The following is a 21,866-nucleotide window of genomic DNA, read 5'->3' on the forward strand; positions in this document are numbered from 1 at the left end:
CTCTGTTGCAGCCAGTCAGGATTTTGGAAAGATGTCCCAATACTGATAACAAAACAGTAACTTTAGACACCTTGTTTATTCATCAATATGTGTACTGTTTTCATAACAGAAATCACATCCATGTTTTGATGTTTTATTTTTCCTTTGTTAAATTTATTATTAAGTGTGTCTCTACACTGCCCAGTTATAGTAGTTTGATACCACTTTAATTGCCATTGCTATATTGTATAGGTTTGTAGTTTGATGGAGGTACTCAGAATTCTCTGCTGGAGAGCTCTAGTCTCAGCCAGTGTCCCCCCCCCCCCCCCAACTACAAAATGCATGTTTCTACAGGATGAAGTCATGGCAGTTAAAGGATTGTCATACTGTTATAACTCTAGCATTAGCTTACCCTGGAGGCTGGAAATACTCAGCTTACAACCAGCCAATGTGCCTCGTGATCATAGGAAGAGCATAGAAGGTATGAGGCCTCTTCACATGAGCACTTGATTGATTGTGGGTTGGCAAGAATGTGACTGTAGTTCTGTGTATGCACTTTTGTTTTTGAATTCATCCTTCTAAGAATGATTGCAGAAATCATTGGGGTCAATGAACCCAAAATCTAAGCATTCATATGAACCTTTAGGATTCAGAAATGTGTCAGACATTTTTATGGTGGGTAGTCTGAAGACACTTGCCAAGAAAACCCTGTGATTGGTTTACCTTAGAATCACCTAAGAAATGACTTGAAGGCAGACCACATGTAGACTGCACTTGCTGGATCTTTGTTTCACTCTTTCACTCTTTCTGAAAGAATTAAGAAGACAGTTATGTGAAACTCGTTTAGCAGGAAATTTTAAACAAAGGAGAAGTTAAACATTTTTAAAAATAGAGTTTGAGTTTAGTTCATATTATTCTAATGCTTAGGCCATGGGATGTCCTGGAGAGAAATAAAAGCAAGTACAGTGGTACCCCGGGTTACGAAAGTAATCCGTTCCGCGGAGCCCTTCGTAACCCGAAATCTTTCGCAAGCCGAAATTGCCATAGGCGCTAGCGCTGGAAGCCGCGATTCCGTGTGAAAAAGCGCCAAAAAGCACCAAAAATTTTTTTCGTAACCCGAAAAAAAAAAACGTAACCCGAAACAGTTTTTTCTAATGGTTTTTTTCGTAACCCGGAAATTTCGTAAGGCGGTGATTTCGTATCCCGGGGTACCACTGTAAGATATACTAAATCTCAGAGGAGATATTGAAACAGTCCATTGTAAACTTGGAACTTTTCATAGCATTTGACAGTGTAAACATTGCCTGAAAATTGAAAAGGTTCCATTAGCTGAGGTTCTAGTTTTCATTAAACTATTTTGCTCAGCAGATTGTCATTTTTAGCCCTGAGATGAATTGTGTTCAGAACTTGTCAAAACCTGCTTAAGGAGCCAGGTTCTCTCCTGCCTCCTGCTTTCCTTTTAATTAAAACATTTGTCTGTTATCCCAGTCTGGCAGGCATAGGGCAAATGTCATACTGTTGAACAATCTGAAGGCTGGCTTTGTAAATAGATTAATTGTATTATCACTGTTCGTGGCCTTTCTCCAATCCATTCAGGCGTCTTGCTCCCCTAACCTAAAATGTAGAGATACACTTTTTATTATTTTTGAGCCCAGTAGCAGCTCTTCCCTTGTACTTGTTTTTGTTCTGATACACAGCTTTGTGGGTTTGTTTTTTTACTGTATCCCAACAAACTCAGGCATTCAGGGTTTTTAGAGCAGAACTGATCGCCCTGCTGAAGTCTCCAAATTTCTAGCAGGCATAATTGTATTTTATACAGTGGTCTCTGAACTTCTTTTAAACAGGTTTGACTAAGACAGGACCCCTGAGTCTAACACAAAACACAACAAGTCAGCAGTTGGTTTGTTTATGGGATACTTCAAAGGCCATTATGTGGATCTTCTTTTTTAATGGGGGCTAAGCACATTAAGTATAACTGAATTATGCTGAGCAGAAGATATCTATCACACCCCCTTTCTTTGGATCTACATCAGCACCTGTGTCAGCAATTACATGGGGCACACTGAGGGAGGGTTCTTTGTCTTGTTAGATGTTTTAGATTTCTATTCATAGAAACCTCAACGAACATAAACATTGGGTTATGGGATTTGCAGTTCAAAACATATGAAGGGTCAAAGGTTTCCTTCCTCTGGGCAAGTAGCTTTCCAGAAAAGGCTCGATATATTTGGGGATATTTCAAAACTTTAGTGAAGGTACCACACTGAGATGAAAATGCCTTGATGTAATAATATATGTGTGAGTAGTCACAGCAAAGTGCAGGCATTTGTGATTTGTCCTCAGTCAGCAGCCACCCACCTGCTTCCCTCTCCCCTCTATCCCTTTCTAGCATTTTAAAATTCCCTTCTTGCCCACCAAAGGCCCCAAGGTGATGCACAGTGAAAAGAAACATTTAAAACATTAAATATATAGCTAAAAACAAATTAAAATCACTCTAAAACTCCTTTTTAAAATAGTCATAAAACCCAATAATTACAAACAGTTTGGAAAAGAACTACAGCAGACACAATTTAAAAACCAAAGGCCAAGGGAAACAGCATTGTCTTCAAGGACTACTAGAAACTCGAAAGGGATGGAGTTCTATTGTCAGGGTGTTGCACTAGAGAAGGCCTTGTCATGTGTGTATACCAACCTACCATCACAGAGTGGTGGGACGTGTAACAGGGCATCTGTGTTGGAGTTGGAGTAGGCACGTATGGTGGAAGATAATCTTTTGGATATCCTGGTCCTAAGCCATATACATAAAGAGAAGACATGAAACATCTCATGTGGGGCTTCAGGATGAAGAGTTTCCCCTCTACTTCTTGCATGTCACTTATGTATCCAATGTACTGTTGATGTTGTGGGTGCACTGTGACTTGGCCAGACCCATTCACCTTTGGCCGACACTACATTCCCAGCAATCAGACATCTGATTTCCCTCAAGGATCTTCAAAAATAGCACAGAATACTGGCAGTCAAGTGTGGAGGCAACACTGTGGACGAAGACAGGATTATAGTTAACCTGGCAGGGTGCGTGAGTCTGCCCTGTATATTTAGATTTGAAAACAGCAATATTTTTTTCTTTTCAAATGTGTTGATGCAAATGTGTTGGTGCAAGCATCCTTCGTTATCTGAGTGCTTTTATTACAACCAGGTAAAGAACTTTCTTTAGATAATGTTTATTGAATTCAATCACGCTTGTATTTTACATGAGTATGGATCATCTTTTGGGGCAAAGCCCCCTGTTTTGTGAATAATGTAGAATACTACTAAATTCTATAGTTCTTACAATTAGTTTAATAAAGAGAAGAAGGATTCTCCCCTCTTAAACATTACAATGTTATCATCCTGGAGTGATAACTTACAGTGAACTGATGAGCTTGCTAGATCTGAGGACTGATTAGCCAGTTAACATCTTGATGCAGTCATCTCCCTGAAGCTAACATTCCTGTTAGTGAAAAAAAGAGAGAATGATCTTACTAGCTTTTTTGGTGCATTGTCAACAAGATGAATAACCTGAGCAAGTCTAAATTTAATATCTTGGTGTGGTGTCATAAACGCTTTGTGCAAGTAAAGTGATTATTTGGTATGACGTAAGTTGGCTTACATTGTGGGCTGAAATAGAGATACAATATCAATCTCACTTTAGAATGTATAATGAAGATTGTCACTGTAGTACGCTTTTCTGTCTGCTGACCCCTATTTGTCTAGCAACAGCTACACACCTCTGTTATGTGCAAGATGGTGTTATCTTTACAAATTAGTCACCAGAATGGTTTCTTTCTCTCCTTTTCTTATTTTAAGGCTAGATAGGGTAAAGAGGCCAGGTTTATCCTCTCCAGCTATCAAAACAAAATAATTTACAAAAATGTTGACTGTAAAGAAGTACAAAAGAAAAGGGAAAGAAAAACACATAGGTGTGCAAAATGTGAAACAGGTGAGATTCAGGGCACTGCCTTATCTAAGACATTATAGTTGGAATTAAGTAGAAATCCCACTTCATTTGTGTTCACAGAAAATATCTGGCTAGCCTGAGAAGAAACCATTGAGTGTGCTTGGATGGTTATCTTAACTCGCTGAGATATGACTGAATCTTTTGATTGTGTACATCAAAGTTTCCAAGTGTATAAACTAACCAGCTTTCCTTCCATTAACTAAAGTTTCCTATTTTGTCTGTCCTGAGAAATCATGTCTAAGATCTTTTGTACAAGCCAGGATACTAAATCAGTTTAAGCCAAGCCAATGTCTCTTATGTGTTTGCCACCAAATGAAAAGTGCAAGTGCAGTTGTAGAGTACTGGTAATTCCTTGTTGGAAATAAGAACAAGTGGATTAAGAATGAGTGAGTCTGTCCATTTTACTCCCTCCCAATTTAACTTTGTAAAAATCTAAATTTTGTTTCATCAAATTTATGAATAAATTAGCCAGTTTTGGCAAGCATCCCCCCATGACCAAATTAAAATTCTTAACCTTCACCACTGATCAAACTCATTGACTACAGCTATGATCAAAACTGCAAGATACTTGCCATACAAGAATTAAAGTTAAGGAGCCTTTCAGAAGAAAAAGGTGGCAAGCCTATTTCACCAGCATAAAAGGCTGAATACAAAGAGCTTCACAACTATATACTCGTTAAGACTTAAAAGTTAAAAGCCTAGTAAAATCTACCTTTTGCTTTCTGTCACATTCATTCATGAAATAAAGCAAAATTCTAACCTTACCTTCATTGAACTGAGTGGGATTTCCTTTGAAGTAAACAAACAGGATTGTACTATAAGCCAGACTTTCTCTCTACTTTAGCTATGTCCAGGAACTTAATGTTCATCCTGTGAAGTGCAAGATGAACAGCCTGTGAGATAAGATCACCTTATGCGTCTCCCACACATTACGTAATGGTCTTTTCACTGCTTTGTGAAATATGGTTGCCCCCCTCCCCGCTTTACCTTTACTTCCTAATTAGTACAAGGAACTAAATAAAAATGCTCCTGTATCAGAGTGATGGTGAAGACATGTGAGGCAGAGTCTTTTCAAGTATGTTGTACCTAGAAAGAGCTGTAGAAATGGTAAACAAACCAAGCTGATTGTTACCAGTGGTTACTGAAACAACATTATTTAAAAAACACATTTTGATTAGCAGGTGTCACAAACATGGTTAGTTACGTGATGCTGAAATCAAATTGCATTTTGAATGTGTGTACATGTGTGTGTGTGTACATGTGTGCATTAACCAATGGAAATGTAGAACAAGTCATAAATTGAATCAATATATATTATTGAACAGGTTATCATGAATCAGTAGATGTATATTGTACAGTATATTAGGTCTCAAAAAGGTGTAGGACATGCTTGTTAATTTCTGTTAAGACAACACACAATTTGTTTACAAGCTAAAAACACTCTACCAGTGTCGAATTTAGGATGATGAGACAATATAGATTTAGGAAATGTTATATGGAAAAATTCAAGTAAATATTCTAGGTAAAGGTAAAAATAGTCCCTTGGCATGAATGTCTAGTCATAACCGACTGTAGTTACTAAGCCAAAGAGCCAGCGTTGTCCAAGAATTACTCTGGTGGTCATGTGGCCAGAATAAATACACCAAATGCTATTTACCTTCCTACTGAAGTGGTGCCTATTTATTTACTTGCATTTGCATGCTTTTGAACTGCTAGGTTAGCAGAAGCTGGGACTAGTGACAGGAGCTCACCCCATCATGCAGCACCTGGGCCTCGAACTGCCAACCTTCTGATGTTCTGATCTTTAGAATTGGCATCTTAACCACTAAGCCATTATATTAAATCGGTGCTCAATATGATTTCAAATCTTGGGATTGTGAATCCATATATATATAACGTTTTGGATCTTGGTAAAATGGCAGAGAGAATGTACCAAGAGTTATGGAAAGGAGAGATGGATTAGTAGTGGTAAACTTTGTAGCAGATGCAATCCACATTAATTGACTGGCCTTGATCTGTGCAAACTGGTAATGAAAAGGAGCTAGTTGTGTTCCCTGCATGCTATAAAGCTGAATTGATTTTCTCAGTCAGCAAACTCCCATGAGCAAATCAATGTAAATTTTAGTTTAAAGCAACTTTACAGTGTGCAGCATTCACAGAAGCATTTGTTTCTATATCACAATATGCTCAGATTGCAACTCAACCTGTATGTTATGCACTACATAAATGGCTTGAAAATAAGCATTGAGGTACTTCAGTGTATGGAAGCTGAATGCTTGCCAAATCCATGGAATAATGGATTCAACCTATGTTAAAAGCATTGTTTCTATCGTGAAGTCAAAGGCTTTCATGGCTGGCATCCATAGATTTTTGTGGGTTTTTCGGGCTATGTGGCCATGTTTTAGAAGAGTTTCTTCCTGACATTTCGCCAGCATCTGTGGCTGACATCTTCAGAGAAAGAAAATCTGAAGATGCCAGCCACAGATGCTGGTGAAATGTCAGGAAGAAACTCTTCTAGAACATGGCCACATAGCCCGAAAAACCGACAAAAAACTATTGTTTCTATCCTCTGAGGTATGTGTCTTGTGCTCAACATTATTCTCCATCACTAGCTGAAATTAACATTCTTCATTGTTCAGCTCCTGTTGCATTGTGAAAAGCTTGTATGCTTTTGTCAGAACCTGAAATCACAAATGTTGCACTGAAAATAAAATATAGCAGATAACAACATTTGTGTTTGTGTGTGGCCATGTGCCAAATTCAGCATACCACAATGTGATGGTTGCCTGGCTGATACACTGATGTGGATTGCTTCCTTGTGTAGGCTTTTGGATCACAGAGGATTGCAGATCTTTCTTTCCCATTGGTAGAAATGCAATGGTAAAGATAATGTTATTGTAAGCTATTACAATGTGTCTTTGTGAGTAGTGAATAAAAGTGAATGCCAGCTATACAAAACATGTATTTTAAAATTCCCTTAGATGCGCCTTCAGCACTGGAGTCTTATAATGGAGAGTGTAGTCCCATCTGACAAAGGAAATTATACTTGTATTGTGGAGAACATACATGGATCCATCAATCACACATATCATCTTGATGTTGTTGGTGAGTAAATCCCCAGGATCTATAAGATTATTTTTGGGGGGTGGGGGAAATCGATTGATTTTATTATTATTTCTCTTGTCTTGTCATCTCTGTCTCCCTCTCTCTCTTCAAAAATGTAAAACTTCAAATTATTCTTTATATGAAAATAAGTGCATTCTATCCTTGGTGGTGATATGGTACATGATCCTGTTGTTCAGTGGGATGGAAAAAGAAAACCAAAAGCAAGAGGTCCTACTTTAGCTTCAAGTAAATAATTTTTTCTTTATTTTTGAACACTTAAATGTGCAGCCAGTCAGTATGTAGTCCCAACAAAGCTTTTTTTTTTTTTTTGCATTCAGCTTCGCCTGGTGCATCCTGTAAGAGTCCAATTATAGCCCTGTCTCTATCTTGAAATATAACAATAAACTTCTTTGCAGGAGTGCTATAAACTACTTTGCCTCATCATCTATAATAGGGATATACCAGTGGATTACTCCTGCATGCAGGAGGTTGGAATAGGTTGCCATTGCAGACTATATAAAATCTATGATTCTACTCTGCAGGGTTGATGTATATTTCATCCTTGGCACATAGGGGTAGAAACAATCAGTAGTAATGGAAGCTTGTTGTAAACTATTTCCAGTCCAGTCTCCACAGTAAGAGGCACCTGTGTGTGTGTGTGTGTGTGTGTGTGTCTAATACCTTTGGAGAACATTGCAGAGTTGTTGAAAATGATACAGGGACTAATTTGTGAAAATCAGAAAGGTTGTTTAAAGGTTTCACATTAAGGAAAAATGGGGTTGGAAGAACAACAACTCCTCCTCCTTTTACTGATACTGAGTGGGTCTCCCCCCCCCCCCCCCCGAAATGCAGAGTGGCTATTCTGTTCCTCGATCCCAACTACATCAACATCTTCGATTTTCCCATTGATTTCTCTGGGCAGCTTTCACTTCTGTCCCTCGGGATATTTAAAAATAACTTCTCAATGTTAACAAGGAAGTGACCTATTGAAACAATTGTTCTTTCTGTTCTTATCTGTCTACCTATCTACCTCTATCCTTCTGTTCCAGCTATCTCTACATCTACTGCTTGACAATCCTGTTTCCCACCCCCAACTGCTTGATATTCCACACAATCGAGTCAGTTAAGGCCTTTTTTCTCCTTGCAGATTTTAAAAGATTTGGTATACTACAAACATCAGTATTGCCCTGAGCCTGACATTCTCTTGTGGTTGTGAGTTGGGGCATATGAACATGGGAAGACTCCTGTCATAATTACTATATACAATTGAGGGTTTCATTGTTATTTTTTATATAAATAGTCCATGGCAGAATGTGCAATTATTTTTAATCATTTCACTTAATTTGCAAGGAGGGCTGCTACTTGAAGAATCAAAGAAGTGTAGGGTGTTGCAGAGCTGTAGATATTGCTCCCCCCAATAAGCTCTCTATTCAGTTGAGGTGAGCTAACCTGGAGACTAAACCATTTTTGTTTGAACACTTGTTTAAACAATGTTTATTGAAGGTGCAGCTCTAACGGCTGCCAGGAATTATAGTAAATTGCGTTCCACATGACTCCATCCTGTGCAGACCAGCTGCTGAAAGGGTGCAGCTGAATTATGCTCCCTCACTAGGGAATAGGTGTGCCCACAGTCTCTTGAAAGAAGGAAGCAAAGGGAATATATACTGTTGTGCCTGCAAAGAGTCTTTCCCCCTGTGGGGTGTATGACTTCAGAGGACTGGAGAAAAGAAAAGTGTGTGCAAGGAACAAAATTATTTTCAAATGCTGGGAGTGCAGTTGTCTTAAAAGGAGCAGATATTGGAAACCTACTTTTAGGACTGTTACTTCTGTTATGGACATACTGCCTGTGAGATTCTGGAAGTGGTATACCCCCCAAAAAAACATGTTTCCAAGCCGTGGAAAGGACACAGTCTTAAAATCATCACAGAGTGCCCAGTTTCACTGTCTTTGAAGGTTTTCATCCATTTTGTGTAACTTGGGCAAATATTTACCAGAATCCCCCAGCTTCTTCTTCCTCTTTTGAGCTGTTTCAATGCCTTACATTCAGGAATATTCTGCACAGTTTATTTTTCCTGGCAGTAAAGATTAGTGACTTGCATGAATGAATGGAATGGTAATGAGAGTTATGTCATTTATTGCTATGTCTGCTACTTTCATAGAGAATCATAAAAGTAAACAGTATAGGCAAGATTTTCCATCATGATTAGTGAATTTTGAGTGGTAAACTGCCATTATGGGATCTTTGTTGTTGCCCCTTCTCCAGAAATATAGTTTTCATATAGCTTTTGTAATTAACACTCCCTTTCTTTTTTTTTTGGGGGGGGGTATTATTTGGTAGTCATAGTGTGTTAGAATTTGGGCTATTTCATTCTTGGCTACACTAAAGCATTTGTGTGTTTTGAGTGGTATTAAATGGAATCATGATGAACCTTCGTTTTCTGGGTTCTGGAAATGACACAGAGTTTAAAATTAGAAAAATAATATAGAACAGAAACTATTATGATAATACAGTTAGCCCTCCATATTTGTGGGTTTGACTTTTGCAGACTTGATTATTCATAGATTATTTGCTGCTGCCTCCACTACTGCCCTATGCCATTTTTAAGAGGGACTACAAGCTTTGCAAGACTGTGAATATGTAGTGATGCTTGTAAATCCCTGTTAAAAATGGCATAGAACAGAAGTGGAGACAGTGACAAGCTGTGGCAGCCACCTGCATTTGCCTTTCGAAGGAATCCCAGTCACTTTGAAGGCATCCATGGTGGGCTAAATCTATGGATCATACATTTAGTTTGTGTTAAATATGGTGTGTGGGGGGGAGGGGGAGGGGGTAGAGTTATTCATAGTTTTTCCACTTTCGCAGGGGCCCTATATCTCTAACTTCAGTGAATGTGGAGGGCTGACTAGTAGAAATAGAACCCAGTTTCTCTTTAGTCAACATCTTCTACTACTAATTATACCTATAATGGGCTGATGGAGGACTAAACCCCACATCCTCCACTGTATAGAACAAGGCCCTCATGGTGATCCTTTACCTTGATCACCTTAAGCCTAGGACTGATCCTGGTAGTGTACTTAAGTTTTTTTTGTTTTGTTTTGTTTTTACCAGTCCAAAGTGTAGCTGGGGATTTCATATGTTAATGTGAAGCTTATGTGTCCCACACAGCCAGATCCTAGCACTGCCTTCTTTCAGCTTTCTGTGTGCGAAGACTTTTTGTGTTTGTTTTTTATGACCAGTGACTGCATTCAGAAGTGTAAGAATCCAGGAAAGACTGTTTCACTTGATAGTGGCTTTTAGTTTCTCCTACAGTGGTGATTGCTTGCTCATTTTTCATATATTACTTATCATAGAGGGGCAGAAATGTATGGTAAGAAGACTCTGACCCATACATATGGGAGTGGTCTTGAAATTGTAAGAGTGAGTATATAATTTAATAATCTATAACATAGGTTTCCCTGTAATTTCTTAGTGTCAGAAGTTCCACTTAGGCTTTACTGAATCTGAATAGAACAGCATTATGGATATCCACCAGGCCTAGCCTCAGAAGTAGATGATAGGCTCTCTTTCCATCCCAACTGCCACTGCTCCTGGCTGCAGAGGGAGAGAAGAAGAGGCAGTATCTCCTGGACTTAATCCCTTCCTGAGCTGCTGTCCCCTTTTCCTTTTGTCTCATGTCTTAATTAGAATGTAAGCCTGAGGGTAAGGAGCTGTCTTGTTGCTCTTTTGCTTGTAAAACATCATATACAGTGATGGTGCTATATAAATGGAAAGAGAGCCACAGAAATATGCAAGAAGGAGTTGGTGCCTCTTTCCTCTTCTTATGTTTGTTCTGCTCAGACACAGTAATGCCTCCATAGTGCTTAGGTCCGTTCCTTTCCAAGACAAACACCCACTGGCCCAGACAAATTAAAAAGTGATTCCTACAGTTATCCCAACAGTGTATTTATGATACTTGCAAAGGACAAACACAGCCTAATTTGGCTCAGAACAGCATTTATTTGCTGCTACACTCATTAATATATAACAAACACCTACCTAGATGGTATTCTTTTGACCGATCCAGGTAAAAGTATAGAGAATTTTGCAAATAAAACTTTCTGCTATTTTTACTACACGGTGAAAAATGTAATAGTTGATTGATGTATGGTCAGTATGTATTTCTCAAAAACTGACTGTCAGAAGTCTGTCTTCACCTAGAAAAGGTGCCTTAGGTATGGAATGAAAATCACCAGATTTAGATTGGCTGATGTAAAAGGAAATGTTATTTGTTTCTTGTCAATATCAGCCTGTTCCTGGTAAATATGAGAAGTTGCTCCATTTTCTTCATATCAGTATTCTAGCCTGATGTATCTTACCATAGACCTGAAGATGTATTATTAGATATTTTTGGGTAAGTCTCCTTGAGGGGATTATACAAATGGACAAACTATTTACGTGTAATAATTTAGTTATCTGGATGTGCTTGGGGGTATTGAGGAAGAGATAAAATACCAAGAATGTCTTTTATTCATTCCCCTTTGAAATCCACTACTGCTGAGAGTGGTGCCAGACCTGAAAAATGTGGAGTAGATAAATTGAGGGAAGTAAATAGAAATAGTTAACAACAACTTTAAATCCTTCAAAAACCTTTAAATTTTGAAACAAACAAAATTGTTTTCAAATTTCTAAAAGTGTACATGAATAATCCAGCTACAGAGTCTGGGTTTGTGAATTATTTTTGAAGATTAGCAAAGAAGTCTAAACATTTTGTTTTGATGCATTATCACAGTTTATCTTTAAGATGCCTTTTCCTTTTAAAAAGAAAAACCTTCTCCTTGAATAAGAGGTGAAGAGGTAACATTCATAAAGATTGGCAGTTGAGCAAAAAGTCATAGGTTCATTTAGCAAAGGGACCCTTTTAAACATTCTTTCTTCTTCATTTTTGATTAAGCTGTTCAAATTATTCAACATCTTGCCAGCTAAACAATGCCCTTTGCTGCAATTTCTGTCTTTTATTTCAAGTTGTATAGCTGGTTTCAGAGGAATTTTTTTGGAAATAATGAACAGTATAAAACTATGGCGGTGTATTATATCCATGTGTCTATACGGCATACTATACTGAAATCTCTTATTATGTCACAGATTTTGAAGATTTCCCAGCAAACCTCTTGCCAAATAATGACACAATGCTAATTTAGGAATAGCCATTATTAACTTGCCTGTAATAACTTTTGAAAGCCTAAGTCTTTCATCACTTGTGTGCTAATAAGTTAGCAGAATTTCAAGGGTTTCATTTGGACTGAATATGCTAATATCATCCACTACTGGTCCAGATTTGTGAATGTAGTAAACACATACATGAAGCAAATCTAGTATTTGGTACATGTATGAAGTGACATCTCTAAAATAAAGGCAGAAATGTCTTACTAGTACTTTCTGTGGTTAGCTTTAGGCAGCTCAGCATTAGTTTGGAGACCAAATGAAACAGATACCTGGGATAGATATTTCATAGTTCCTAACTTTTCTTGTGCTAATTTAAGACTAGAGCTTTAAACTTTAGTTTTTGCATGACAGTTCCTAGAATCTGCCAGCCAATGGCTCAGTGGATCCCATGTCATTGAATTGCTCAGTCTGCTCTAGAGTTTAGTCCAAACATCTGAGAAGCTATCAAGGGTGCTGAATTTCTTTTGAACATATGGTTCATTTTATTGGACTTCATTTACAGATTACAGCCTAGAATACATTCACTACCTCATTAATATGGGAAACTCCAACCATCACTGCAATGGCCATACATGCTGGGAGTGAGTGGATTCTGGGAGCTGTAATCCAAAAATTACTTTTCCAACCTTTGCAAGATATCTAGTAAGAGAAAAGTTGGTGATTTCTTCTGTCTTCTTATTCAAAGGGTCAGGGGAAAGGGGGTCTGGGAACAGATTAGAACCAAGATTAGAATCAAGGCAGTTTCCTCCTTGGTATTCTGATTATAGCATCTTGCTCTTTCCATTTGATTGGCCTGACCAGACACAGAAGGAATTGCTGTGACCTATGGACAGGAACTCTGCTGACAGTAGTGCTACCTGGTAATGGAGGATGAATGAATTATTCACATTTTGATTATTCCATTTTTACACTTTTCATTCTGAAGTCCATTCCATCCCATACATAGAGTAATGTGCAGATTTTAAAAAATCATTTTGTACAAAATGTTAATTTTCCGCTATCCTGGCATGCAATTTGGAGTGGATTAAGTATGCTGTGGTTCTGAACACATTTCATGGTGGCTAAACTATGATTTGGGCTCATGTTGCAGGATCTCTTCTTTCCCCATTGCCTGCTGATTCCATTGCCCACTTTGAACTATTATTTATTTTCTTTCCACCCCCCGACCTTTCTCCAAGGCTTGAACAGCAAGTTTCGTCTTGTCTCACAGCTGTCTCGCAGTGGATGCGCCATCGGCATTTGAAGCTCAATATGTCCAAGACAGAGCTTCTTGTCCTTCCTCCTAAGTCCACCTTTCAACACTCCTTTTCTGTCTCTGTGGACAACATTTCTATTCAACCAGTCCAGCAAGCCCGCAGTCTTGGTTTTATCTTTGACTCTTCTCTGTCGTGTATCCCTCAGATCCAGACCACAGCCAAGGCTTGTAGATTCTTTTTATACAATATTGCCAAAATCCGACCATATCTCTCCACCTCTACTGCCAAGATCCTGGTCCATGCCCTAGTGATCTCACGACTCGATTACTGCAACATCCTCCTGGCTGGGCTTCCTCTCTCTCACCTCCGTCCTTTAATTTCTGTACAGCATTCAGCTGCACGCATTATCACATCCACCCACTGCTCTGACCACATCTCTCCTGTGTTGGTATCCCTTCACTGGCTCCCACTCCCTTTCCTCATTCAGTATAAGCTCCTGCTGTCAACGTTTAAAGCCCTCCATGGGCTGGCCCCTCCTTACTTACCAGACCTTATTTCCCATCACCTTCCCACTAGGGCCCTCCGTTCTGGTAGTCAAAGTCTGCTGTCCCAGCCCAGGATTTCCTCTGCCCCATCTCGGATTCGCCCCTTTTCACTTGCTGCCCCTCACTCCTGGAACCTTCTTCCCCCACAAGCAAGAGCCATCACTTCTTTAACCAGCTTCAAAACGGAGCTGAAGACCATCCTGTTCAGAGAAGCATTCCCAGGCATTGCATAATTCTCACTTGCTATTTGATGTTCTTTTGTTGTCTATTTTATTCAATCATTTCCTGTATTGCTATGTATTTTATATGTATTATCTTACTAGACAGGCCCCTTCCCCACCACCACTCCCTTCTCCTTCTGTGTCGTGACTTTTTAGATTGTAAGCCTGAGGGCAGGGATCCGTCCAATTAAAAAGATTGTATGTACAGCGCTGTGTAAATTTACAACGCTTTATAAATAAAGGTTAATAATAATAATAATAATAATAATAATTTGTTTTTAAATTAATTTATACCCCACAATTTCCTTAACTCCGAGACTCAAGTCAGTTTATAGAAAATAAAAGTGATACAGTTAAAAGCTGACATTTAAAAAATAAAAGAAGTTAAATAGAATTAAACTAAACAATCAATAGAAATTAATCAACCATAAACCTGTTAAAAAGTGAGAAATTAGTGCAGCTATCAGTCTGAAGTAGATACCTTATTTCATTTTAGAAGTAAATGATAATTGTCTTTGGAAGTTATCATTTATTTCTTGATAATCATAATGCAGGTTGAATCTCTCTTATCTGAAATGCTTGGGACCAAAAATGTTTTGTATATTTATTTATTTATTTATTTATTTATGGATGGATGGATTCTGGAATACCTGTATTTGCATATATATACATAATGAAATACCTTGGAGAAAGGACCCATGTGTAAACACAAAATCCATTTATGCTTCATATACTCATATAGCATGAAGGTAATTTTATACAATATTTAAAAAAATAATTTTGTGCATGAAACAAAGTTTGTGTACACTGAATCATCAGAAAGCAAAAGTGTCACTATTTCAGGCACTCATGGAAAAAGCTTTGATTGTATTTTGAACTTCGTAATTCTGGATAATATAGAATCAACCTGTATGCCTGATGTTATGGTAAACTAATGATTATCACAGACCCAAGTAGAACAGGGCAGTATTGAAACACAAGAAAGCAGAAGGAATCACGCAAATATGTGTCACATTCTCTGTTCCAAAGCCCTGCAGTTTCAACACTGCATTTGATTTCAGTGTATGGATAGATGTATTCAGACAGGCTCATGAAGCAATTGGCCTTGCATGTATGCCCTTGTAGTAACTTGGTGAAGTCCTTGGGTTTGTATAAGATAAGTGAACGGTAGATTTAACTTCTGGAGCCCAAAAAATACAACATTGAAAAGGTGTGAATAAGGAATCATGTGCCTGCCTGCACGTTTCAATAGCCCTCTTTTCCCAAAGCACCAGAGAGGTACTGCTAATAATAGAAACATTTCCTTTGTTTCCAGGAATTAACTAAGGGTGGCCTTGGGGGCCTTCCATATTAGTACTCTGGTCGAATGTTTCCAAAGCATGTCAACCTTTCACAATGTTCCACAATTCTTTTAAGTGACAATAGTATAATATCTCTTGTATGTGTACTATAGGAGGGTGGCTATCAGAAGGATAGCACTTCTGTTGTTGTTCCAAGGTTTTGTAAAAAATAGACTAGAGATTTGCCATCAAATAACTAAATTAGTCATTTTCAAAAGTTTATACATGCTTAGCTGAAGGATGCAGGCATGGGGGCCAAGTGGTCTTGTGTAGTTTACCACATAGTTAATAGAATCATGTGAACATCAGTGACACTTTTGTAATCACATTGGTACAACTAGGTCAGTATTGTTTACACTGACTGACAGTGGCTCTCCAGGGCTTCAGGAAAGAGTCTTTCACAATCCTATTTATAGATATTTTGGGATGCACCTGAGACCTCTTGCATGCAAGCCATGTGCTTTACCAGTGACATGTGGCCTTTCTTTAAGCAAGGAATTCTGCACACAGTGAAAATAACAATGTAGTAGCAAAGCATAGAGAATGCCTGTCTTCTTGATTCATAGTATTTCACTTTAAATTTGGAGAATATAAAAGTGCTTCCCCAATAGAAGCTCAGCTTTGGCAAAAATTTGACTGCCATATTATGAAAAACAGATTCTCTTTTCTCATTGTGAAATGTACTGATTGCGAACATATTGTACAATAAACTGATTTTTTGTACCTCATCTCAGGTAAAAAGGTTTATCTTTGAGAAAAAACTAATACAGTTCTAAACAAAATGTTAGTAGCTCTCAGGGATGTAGCTGTGTCAGTCTGGAATATCAGTAAGTAAGGAGAACTTATAGCACCTTTGTGACTAACTGTATGAAAGAAGTACATAGAGAGATCTTGTAGCACGTTTGAGACTAACAGAAAGAAGTTGGCAGCATGAGCTTTCATAGGCTTCAGTCTGCTTCCTCAGAAATAAGTTGTAGCATAAGCCTTCTTAGACTTGGTCTGCTTCCTCAGATGCAGATGCTTAGACCAAGTCTATGAAAGCAGATGCTACAACTTCTTTTGCTCAGTTGATCTCAGATGTACAAGATCCCTTTGCATTTTAGCAGCTGTTTAGATTTGTTCTGTGGAAATGAATGCATGGATAGGGAAGTAGGAACATAGCATATTTAGTTTGGGCTAGCTGTACCAAAAACTACAAACACATAGGACTATCTGACTACAAACACATGGGCCTATCTGACTACATTAGAGTTCCATAGGATAGAGCCATGGCAATTAAAGTAGAATCATTGTACCATCCCTGGGGGGAAATCCAAAAGGAGCAATCCACCTTTTTAATAGATTGTAGGCCCCCACACACTGCATAATATATCCTCCCTCCAAAGCCAGATACAGACCTAGTAATTCTAGTTTTATTTTCTCTAGTTTTTGCCATTTTTGAAAGTTTATACAGTCCCCACACGGTCCCTTATCAGAAAATTGGCCCTGAGTGAGTAAGGATGTACAAATAAACACCGGAGTTAGAATTGTCCAAGGCATTGTATTCCCTATCACCATATATAGAAGGAAAAGCTGGACAGTGAAGAAAGTCAATAAGAAGAATATCAATTCATTTGAGATGTGGTGCTGGGAAAGAGTGCTGAGGATACTGTGGTCAGTCAAATAGGCAAACAAATGGGTCCTTGAACAGATCAAGCCTGAACTCTTCTTGGAAGCCAAAATAGTCAAATTAAGGCTGTTGTACTTTGGCCACATCATAAGAAAGCACAGTTCATTAGAAAAGACAATAATGCTAGGAAAGATAGAGGATAGTAGAAAGAGAGGCAGATTACACACCAGAGGGATTGACTCATTCAGAGAGGTCATGGGTTCTGAATTTGCAGGACCTAAGCAGAACACTGGAGGATAGATGATCCTGGCGATGTCTCATCTACAGGGTCACCATGAGTCAGTGCAACTTGAGGGCAGTTAACAACAACAACAACAAAACCCCACCATAGTTGCTTATCTTTACAGTGTCATCTAAATGGATAAACTATGGTTTACAATTGCCTGGCAAACTGAGGTCTGAAACGATGCTTTGTATTGAATTTGCAAACTAGTTTGGTGAGTTAATTAAAATTTACAATTCTGCTGCCAAGTGTTCTCCATCTCAACATTCTTAAGTACATTGCAGATGGGAAACAGAAGCACATAATGAACTATACCTTGCCCATACATCTAGAAGTTAAGTTTTTCTGGTGTATGATGTGTGAAAGCTGCAGTCTGGCATAATATGAGGACCAAGCCATCATATCTTGCAGTTTTACTGGTTTGAGTTCAGATTGAGTCCTACATAGAAGAGATTTATTTAAATTAATGGGATGTAAGTCAGTAACAACACTGATATCAATTGGTTTACTCATTCCCACAAATAGTATCTTTTTTTTAAAAAAAAAAAAACACCATAGGCCCCTTCAAGATTTTATATTCATCCCTGCTCCCCTCTTGTATTTTGATTTAAGATACATTTATTACATAAATTTTGGGTTCTTTCATTTGTAATAAATGTTAATACATTTTTGTCTGTTAATTCATATTATGTTTTTCAAAGGAAATATCCATTCTAGTAAAGTAACAAAATGAAGAAACTTTATTTGATGCAAAATTGAAAGAGGTAAATGTTTGTAGCCTAGCCAAGTTGAAACTTGCATTCTGGCAGAGATGTTTGCTGTTGTTGACGAACTCTTTACAGGAGCAAGGGTAAACCTGACATACTTACCTGAGCACTGGAGGGCTGGGACATGCTGAGACAGGGGTGATGGCAGGCAGGAATCCACAAACTGGTGCCTTGCCTCTAGGTATTTGGATAAAGTGAGAAGGAAGAAATGTTTTTTCAAAGCAGTGAAAAGCCTGACTGTGGACTTTACACCTGGCAGGAGCTTTTGTCAATACACATATGCCTAGCTCAGAGAAAGAGAGCGGGAGATCATCTACTCAATTTGTTTAGAGCTAGGGGCTGTGTGCTTTGCTGTTAGTGACTGTCATAGTTTATCAAAGGCTTACACACATACATAAAATCCAGGTGCTGTTACTTGATGGATGAATACCATCATCTTTACATTGCACCTTTTTGATCACATAGACCCCACTAACCTCTTCCCCTGCCACTACATGCCCGTGTGTTTTTCAATAGCTCATATATTTGCTCTGTCCTTTTCTGGCATTGTCCCATTTCTTCCATACACTGTACCGAAGACTCTTCCATCCCTCCCTCAGTGCTCCTTTAAGTGGCATCAAACCCCAAAACAGCAGAGGAAGACAGTGTGACTATTAGGCAAGCTGCATGAAAACACCAGAGTAAGAATTCTGTGCTTCACAGTGATGAGAAAACACTGTGTGGCCATTCAGGGGGAAGGTAATGACTTTAGAGTATATTATTTAAAGAAATTACAAGTGAAAAAAACCCCATGAGATATGCAAAGACTGTGTTTGTTTGTTTGTGTGTATATGTCTCTATGATACATAAAATCAAAACTGTATTATAGACCAGTGTATCTTAAACTACCTGATGTGGGAGACAAAGAACCTTTTCCTGTGACAGGGTACCATATTTATGTCCTTTGACTATAATTGTGTCTTTTCTGGAACCTCTCAAGCGACCAGCAGCAGATGGTTCAGGGACCCATCTATGAATTACCACTTTGAATAGCACTGTTGTAAACTGTGATCCAGACTAGTGCCTGTTTGGTTGGAATAGAGATTGTCTGATCCCCTTTACCTTCTTTCCTTTTACATCCAATAGATCTGGTATAAGTTTCTTATCTCCAGCTGAATTTGGTATGCGCATCTCACAGTACCATGGTAAGGGCTATTCTCTGATGAATTTGACACATATGATTTCATCTCCTGGCATTCTTATCTTCTCTGGAGCTTAGGAAAACATGGAGATATATTGCCAGGAGAAACCTGATGCAGAATCTAGAAGTGTCGTTCTTATTTCTACTTTCAGCCTTGTCTGGGGAAATTTAGGTCTTGCTTTTTTAAAAATTCTTTCTCTAATCCAAAAGTGTTTTTTTTTAAAATCTTTCAGTAACACTATTCATTGTTATATTTCCCATATTCTCCCTTACTTGAGCAAACCTTTTTGTGTTTGCTCAGATATTCTAAAGCTTTGGCTTTTGCCGGTGCCATATAAGGGATCATATCGGTTAACTCCAAGATTAGCAAGGTAGACATTACAGCCTCTTTTCAGCAGAGACACATTTTGCTCTGGGGAAGCTGATGAAATGCACACTGTGGCAGCCTAACAATAGTTTTTTTCCACGCTAAGGGCAGACTGGTATTAAGAGTGAGCATTTTCAAACAAGAACATCCATGTCATGTGCTGCTAGTTTCTGACCAGTTGGTGCTACATTTTATCTCTTAAACCTCTGTAATGCCTACACTTTTAAAGACTATATTTTGATACTGGTTTGGTGATATGGGTACAGGATGTGCCTCTTCATCTCCAGTCAATATGAATAGAAATGACTACACATCCAATTTCACTATGTGAAATGTGCTTGCAATGGCTTGAATCCTATTGGCAATCTAAATTAGAATATACTCGTTAGATCAATATGATTTTCAGAAGTGTTGACTAACTGTTAATTGATTATTGGATCTACTTTAGTTGGTAATAGTAATAGAATTCAAACCAGTGTAGCTCCAGAGGAGTCACAGTGGTATATTTCTTTAAAAATCTAGTTATTTAATGTCCAGTTATCTTATGCTATGTCTTTCCACTCTCATCAAGCTATAGTTGCTGTTACTTTTCTTCCTCTTGTTCCTCATTATGGTCATTGTTTCTGCTGGGTTTGGGCAGGATTTTCACCTGGATGTACCTGGATTGCTATCACTGAGATACAAGACAGCATCCAATAATGCTGAAAATGTATAGCCAAATGTTTATTAAATGTCTCTCATCTCTGAAAGCTTAGGCACTCTGAGCTGCTCTGAAAACCAGAGACAGTGGGACGATGCAGACCGGCACTTTGTGTCGGTCTGTACGTGCAGTAAGGGCTGAGTGTTCACATGCTCAAAGCCCTTACCGCACTGTCCGGTGGCCAGCATGGCATGCACCTGTCTACACGGCATGTGCCATGATGACGCACGCCGGGCACAGTGCCCAAACGTCACTGCACAGAAGAGCCATTGTGACTCTGCGCTGCAGCACTTATGACACCCCTTCTAGGATTTCTTGTTGCTCCCTGAGGAGGCCACGGCGTGTGGTTGCCACAGCCTCTATCCAGGGCTCAAAGAGGCAACATTGAGCCATTCATCTGTAGAGGCCCAGTAATGTTAGCAAGGATTCATGCTCTGCATGTGCATGTTTGCTTCAGTTCTCACACATCCCCAACCTTTCTAAGTCACTTCTACTTGTTACAGATTGAGATGGAGAAGCAAAATTCCACCCACAGAATCAGATTCACCAATAACTCTGGCAAGGATGTTTATTTCTTGTATTGTGTGTTTTAAATGCAGTATAATAGTGTCTTGGGAGTGGATTACATTAAAAGATGATTTATAAGTCTTCTAAAAAGAAAACAAATTAGACAAAATGACTCCATAAGCTCTCCTAGATGTCACAGAACTACCTACAGGGTTGTTTTTTGGTGACCAATTCAATCAGCTGACTCTTAGTGTGTCTCTTGAAGACCAGAGAACACATGGCTTGAAATCAAGAAAAGGTGGCCCCAAAATCCAGAATTAGCTGTGTTGTTGTTGTGTGCCTTCAAGTCATTTCCAATTCTCTGAGGCTGTGTGACTTTCTGTGCAGCTTGCCTAAGGTCACCCAGTCAGTTTCCATGCCAAAGTGGGAATTTGAACCCTGCTGTCCAGAATCATAGCCCAGTACTCAAACCGCTACACCACTGTCAGGAATATATTCTGCCTACATCCTTGGTGATGCATTTCAGATAGTCTTGGACAGGAATAGCCAAGAGAAGCAGCTTCATGTGAACTCATCCCAGCTGCTTTATGAAATGTAAATTATGGTGTGATTCAAATATGGTCTTAGTCAACATACTTGAGAGTTTTGTAAAGATACAGATTCCTGGACACTGCTAAAGATTAAATCGGTGATGAAAACAGAGACAGAGGTACAAGCCAAACTTGCCAGGCAAATTTCTTTAAAGATTAAACAACACTGAGAAAGAAAGAAAGAAAGAAAGAAAGAAAGAAAGGCTGGCCTAGATGACAGTTCTTTGATGCAGAGAAATCAGATTTTAGATAGGTAGTCAAACAGAAGCTGTAAATGTTT

At 38.6% G+C, this 21,866-nt stretch overlaps 1 protein-coding gene and 1 long non-coding RNA gene across 13 annotated transcripts in view; one reads left to right on the forward strand and one right to left on the reverse strand.

Annotated features, from left to right (window-relative positions):
* FGFR2 (fibroblast growth factor receptor 2) overlaps positions 1-21,866 on the forward strand; it is a 179,969-nt gene that overhangs the window by 95,623 nt on the left and 62,480 nt on the right. For all 12 annotated transcript variants that reach the window (XM_042457265.1, XM_042457264.1, XM_042457267.1 and 9 more), the window contains one exon: positions 6,955-7,078. In XM_042457265.1, the coding sequence (XP_042313199.1) occupies positions 6,955-7,078 (124 nt within the window). The remainder of the gene's footprint in view (positions 1-6,954; positions 7,079-21,866) is intronic.
* On the reverse strand, positions 703-18,430 carry LOC121925298. Its single transcript, XR_006102850.1, has 4 exons — positions 18,345-18,430; positions 4,739-4,843; positions 3,384-3,466; positions 703-786 (listed from the first exon to the last, which is right to left on the reverse strand). It is a non-coding gene; the product is annotated as an uncharacterized LOC121925298 (long non-coding RNA).

This window comes from Sceloporus undulatus, chromosome 3, assembly GCF_019175285.1.
Source record: "Sceloporus undulatus isolate JIND9_A2432 ecotype Alabama chromosome 3, SceUnd_v1.1, whole genome shotgun sequence".
Classification (NCBI taxonomy): Eukaryota; Metazoa; Chordata; class Lepidosauria; order Squamata; family Phrynosomatidae; genus Sceloporus; species Sceloporus undulatus.